We start from the raw sequence: 5,768 nt of genomic DNA, 5'->3' as shown, positions 1-5,768 counted from the left end.
GCAAGCTAAGACTAAATGTGTCTTTTTTCGTTCTTCCCTTGAATATTCACTTGAAAATATAATGATTTTATTTTTTATCATAACTATGATTAGTCTGGACGTGACTGGATAGGAAATGCCAACTTTTCCTGGGAAGGAAATTAGGATTCTTTGCCACTTTTAGAGATTTTGGAAATTGAGGCAAGTAAGGAATCAAAGAACAAGTTTTATTTCCAGTTTAAGGACCAAATTCTTTACTGTGAAGTATCAAATCCAGTAATAAGTTAATACTATATTAATCCATATAAGAAGTCTTATACGGTCTGGAAGTTCACCTCTTAAAGAAAAATCATTGCCTCAGAAGAATATACTCAAGACAGCACATACTAAACATGCACCTCAGTCATTAGTTTCTCGGGCTTTTGTAGTCATTACGTCAATCACAGAAATATAAGTAAAAGCTGCTTTAAAAAAAAGCACATTCAGAATTATGAGTTTGTTATTAGTAGAGGTATATAAAACATGGACAACTGGTTTTACAGAAAGCTAAAAAAAGATATCCAAGATCAACCTGTCATATTATTTAGCTCACAACTCAAATCATTCTCCAAACTCAACAAAGAGCGCACACACACACGTGTTTTAATTTCTAGATTGTACACTGTTTCCTTTAGATTCAGAAAAGATCACAAAAGCAAACCAGTGAAAGCTCTTTCTGTCTAGTGTCAAGGCTATAAATTGTTAACAAACATTGTTTATTAAGAATAAAGAGTAATTGTTTTCCAGAATTTGCAGGTGCCAAGGAATCATGGCAACAAAATTGAAGAATAACAAAGTATTACAGGAAAAAAAAAGTAAAATATAATGCTTTGGAAAAAAATGTAGAATAAATTACATTTTAAACCAGAATAACTGACAAGCTTACAAGAATCATCTGGGCTGCTGTTTGGAGCGGCTTTTAAAACGTACAGCAAGCAAAAGCAGGGAGACAGCAGAGAGCAAGGAAAGGGTGCTGATCGAGGTCTGAGACACGGGGAACTACCTTCTTTTCTCTGGGCTTCAGTATTCTCATCAATAACACTGGGGCAGATAATCTTTCTTGAATCTTAAAAAAACCCAAATCTCAAGATTCCTTCTGATCATGAACAACATTCTGAAGAAAGCATACTCTCCTTGGATTGAGAATTATTCCTATGATCACAACTAGGCTTTTCCTATCCTGTTCATCAGCTGACACACTCCTGAAACAAGGAAGCATCCTCACCAGACAACAGCACCGCTATAAAAATGTTCAGGCATTTAGGAGGTTGTTTTAACGCCTAATAATCACATGAAATGTGACACAGACACTGACACAAGCTGTTAACAAGTCCAAGTCAAAGAAGTGTTTCTGATCTCTTTTGTGATTGGAAACGTGGAAAAATCCTTTGCTTTTTGTCAAACGTTTCCCCTCACAAAAGGTACATGGCACTTGATTCCTCCGTACTTTAGATGCTGGGATTAGTAGGGTTCCTGCAATCTGAGGGCACTTGGGGGTTGACACCCTGTGGTAAATCTGGGATCAACAGCCTAACAGATGTGCTCCTGAGCTGCACACACTCCTCCAGATTCACCTTTTTTGTTCTGTGTTTAACACTGGGCACCATATTCTCTGTGAAGGGTGTAATAACTTCCACAAGATGGCTAAATTTTTTCTTAAATTACTAAAATTTATGGCTTTCACATTAGTAAACAATCTGCAGTTTTTTCACTGATGTCAAAGACGAAAGATTATATATACAGCAATGAGCATTATTCTGGTAATAATGCCTAAAATTTATTAGTTCCATTCTCTTCATATTGTATACTGTCAAATGTTTGACTAAGAAATAAATGCGATCTGATACCACCCACAGCTGAGACTAACATATGGCAGTCTCAGGCTGGTGTGGTTACTGACGCTCTGGTTCTTTACTTCTATCCCTGCAGGTGAACTGATGAGAAACCAGTGTCCCTAGGCCACACTAAGATGTGCCTTCACTGGGTTAGTATTTACCATTAAGGCCTCTCTGTGTATTTTTCATTTTCTTTAAATTACAAGGAAATGTCATTCACTATTAAGACCCTCCTTTCTTTAGTTTAAGAGAAAACTAGCCTCTTGCAGGTAAGTTTGAATTTTCTACTATGAAAAACAAAAACTGCTTTAGAAGCAGGAAAATTTAGAAACAATTTTTTTGTCCAAGCTTTACTTTCTTAGTGGTCTGAAACCATGTACTTCTGTGCTGTTTTAATGTTAAATGTCTTCCTTGACAGCTTTGTATTTTGTAGGCCCCTTCATGCCCTTTTAAGAGAGTAGGACACAAATTTCAAAAATAAAAATACAAGTGCTACTTAAGCATATTGTATTATTTACTACTATAGATGTTAGAGATGTATTTGTTTTCTTAATGAATATAATTTTACATAGGAAATGTGATAATTTCCCTTTCACTAAGAATGAGATCACAGTTGTTATTATATTAAGGATTTACTAAATGTTGTCTGGCATGTTATCTACTAAAATGCCTATTCAACAAAACTACTGAAAGGATTTAACTATCTAATCTGGCTCTGGTTCATTAGTTCACTGAATACTACATTCATTAAGTCTTTACCTTCCCAAATTGTATTTTTAAAATTGGAAATTACACTGAGTTTTAAAAAAACTTAAGACAATACTATGTGTAAGTTTTCCTATCTTCTGGATAGTATATACTTATTAAAAAAATGTGATATAATAAGCATTTTGAAGGAGTATTTTATATATATATATATCATATTTAAGGTCACAGTTTTCATTAATCTGAGAAAATGTAAAGATGTGATATTTTTAAAAAGTCAATGAAATTTAGTGAAACTTTAATTTCTCATTTCATGGAAAATTTAACTACACAAAATATCAAACATGAGAATTTATCTTTTAAATGTCATGCCTGTATTAGTCATAATTCAATAAATGGATTCCTTTCCACATATATCTTAAGATCCTAAATCTCAGTGCTATAAATAATATGATTGAAGAATCTTGTAACAATGTATATTTTAATTATCAGATTTGTGTAGTGATTTAGATCAACAGATACCAGTGAAAAATTTATCATAAACTAAGTGCAATAACAAGAAGAAACAAAAGCTTATGTACACATTACCAAGATTTTTACAATAAATTATAGTGTGCAGTTCCATCACAGCATATTTGTATACAAAGCCGCTACTGTGAACACTGAAAAGAAATCTGTCGTGGAGGTCTTTAACCTTGATTTAATAAAGTTTGTACAGTATCAAATAATATCAAAAGTCTAAAAAAACACAATGATTTTTGTATATCATGTTTATAAATTATTGTTTATATACCATAAGAAAAATAAGGTCAAAAGTGCAGTTTAAAAAAAAGTGGAAATTGTTATTCTTGGTAAGAACTAGAAAAATGTATTGTCCCAAGTAAGAAGCAATCTAAAGGCTTAAACAGTTGCTTAGGCATTTTCCTTTAACTCTCATACAACCTTGGTTACCATATGCTATAGGACAAACCAATACAAAGGGAGTGAAATAACCTTTTTATAAAAATAGGAAACACAGATCTAGTAATGAGTAACACTGGAAATAAATATGATAGGCCGCCCCCAAAATGAATTAAATGACTTTTTACTCACGGGAAAAAATGGGCTATCACTGAATGTGATAAAACCTGGGAAATTTCAAAAAATTTTAATTAAGTTTTTAGTTGTAACTGGCAATGGTGCATACATCCCAGGATTATGAAACTTTCTAGTATAATATAACCAAAACAAAATATGACTTAAAGGTGCTAAACCGTATCACAGAAAATAAAGGTTAAGGATCCAGTAATTAAAAGGCAGCAGTATGGAAATTACTCAAGAAACAGATGGATGAAACATAATTCTGTGTCTTAACTGGCACTTACAACAGTAACTAGTTATATTTTGACAAATTCTAGAACAAATGCCTATACTGAAATACATGTGAAACATTAACCATTTATATAAGAAACTGAAACGGCAACATTACTGGCTTCTAAAACAAATTAAATTTAGAGAAAAGAAAAAGTAAAAGGAACGTGAAGAAAAATCTTATGTTTAAACTTATTGTGGGATCAAAATTTTGACAGAGCTGAATCAATCAAGAAGCGTCTTCCTGCTGCGAACACCAGCAGGCGGCTGAGCCTGGCGCAGCACCGCGGCTCCCCTCTCCAGATGCTACTATGTAACTGGAGCTTTGTTTGTAGGACACTGAGCGAGAGATGCTTATTTTTTGTTTTTTACTGCATGGACCAAGTTTCTTGGTTGGGTTAACATATAGACTGCCTGAGATAATGAAAACTTCACCATTACATTACTGCGAAATGAAGGTCTTTCTAGTTCTGACAGGAGAAAAGGGTTGGCTGTTGAAAACAACATGGATGCTCTGTAGGCTGCATACGTACATACTTAATAATTAACGTCACCTTCAGTAGAAGATTAAAAATCGATGGATATGGATGCTTGTGCAGAATCTTCTCGCCCCCTGACATAGATTTCACAGGGAATCTCCTCCATTACTCTGTCTTCTAGGGCCTGTTCAGGGCACTCATGTGCCTGCTTGAAAGTGTAGCTACTCTTTTTGAAGGTGCTATTAAACGTTTTCATTGGCTGTGGTTGTGCAAAATCGTTTCGGAAAGGAAGCTCCATGGAACTGAGGTTGGTCCTGCTTTGTTTGGCGCTGGGTGCTTGTGACCCGCAGTGATGGTCGTGGATGCACCGCGAGGCCGTCGAGGAGCGCCGCGTCTTCTGGTAGCTGTCCAGTTCCTCCGACAGGTCGGCCAGGTCGGCGGACATCTCTTTGTCTCTCAGTGAAAACAGTTCATAATGAGGAGGATCAAATACTTCTTGAAACCCAGTTTTATTAAAAGCAGTTTTGCATGCCATGACCTTTTTTCGAGGCTGTTTCACTTGTACTAAAATAGAAATAATGAGAAGGACCAAGACAATCCCCGATGTAATGCCAATAATTGTTCCGTGAGTTTTAGTGATTTGTTCAAACAGTCCTGCTTTTTTCTTTTCTGCAGAAAAAGAAAAACAATGAGACTTTGAAAATTCATTCATGATTCCTGTCACAAATTGGCAAAATATTTTTAGGTAAAGCAGAACACCTGGGTCAAATACAACACAGAAAATGCAATTTAAGATTAGGTTTTTAAACAAAATAAAACGAACCAATCATAAGGCAGCCAGACAGACTACAAAAAAAGGAAAAGGACTTGGTTCTTTACTCAGAAGGTATGTGAGTACACGGGCTTCCCTGGTGGCTCAGTGGCACACAATCCACCTGCCAATGCAGGAGACGCAGGTTTGATCCCTGGGTCAGGAAGATCCCCTGGAGAAGGAGATGGCAACCCACTCCAGTATTCTTGGCTGGAGAATCCCATGGACAGAGGAGCCTGGTGGGCTACAGTCCACGGGGTCGCAAAGAGTCAGACACAACTAAACAACAATAACACGTAAGCACATACAGTTTGCAAATCAAAGTAATACATGAATGTAGAAAATGTCAAAACAAAATACTCTTGTTTTATCAAGTTTTGCTTTCTGCTCTATGGCAGATTTGAGTTAACCCACAGTATTCCTACTGATGGCCATAAGCAAGGAGAACAAAAATTATTTCACTGACCCACTCAGATATGTTTACAACCATGGTCCACTGTTTTTGAATGGTTACGTGAAAATACTTCCTCTCAAGTACTTACGATAGCAATATCATACATTAACTTTCCA

At 35.6% G+C, this 5,768-nt stretch overlaps 1 protein-coding gene across 2 annotated transcripts in view; it reads right to left on the bottom strand.

The window, feature by feature from the left end:
• Window positions 1-185: 185 nt before the first annotated feature.
• The window catches only part of NETO2 (neuropilin and tolloid like 2), a 68,630-nt gene continuing 63,047 nt past the window's right edge, over window positions 186-5,768 (bottom strand). For both annotated transcript variants that reach the window (XM_027513695.1, XM_027513697.1), the window contains exon 9: window positions 186-5,056. In XM_027513695.1, the coding sequence (XP_027369496.1) occupies window positions 4,476-5,056 (581 nt within the window). In that variant the 3' untranslated portion in view covers window positions 186-4,475. The remainder of the gene's footprint in view (window positions 5,057-5,768) is intronic.

This window comes from Bos indicus x Bos taurus, chromosome 18 (assembly GCF_003369695.1).
Source record: "Bos indicus x Bos taurus breed Angus x Brahman F1 hybrid chromosome 18, Bos_hybrid_MaternalHap_v2.0, whole genome shotgun sequence".
Lineage (NCBI taxonomy): Eukaryota > Metazoa > Chordata > Mammalia > Artiodactyla > Bovidae > Bos > Bos indicus x Bos taurus.
This window is presented reverse-complemented; position numbering and strand designations above follow the sequence as displayed.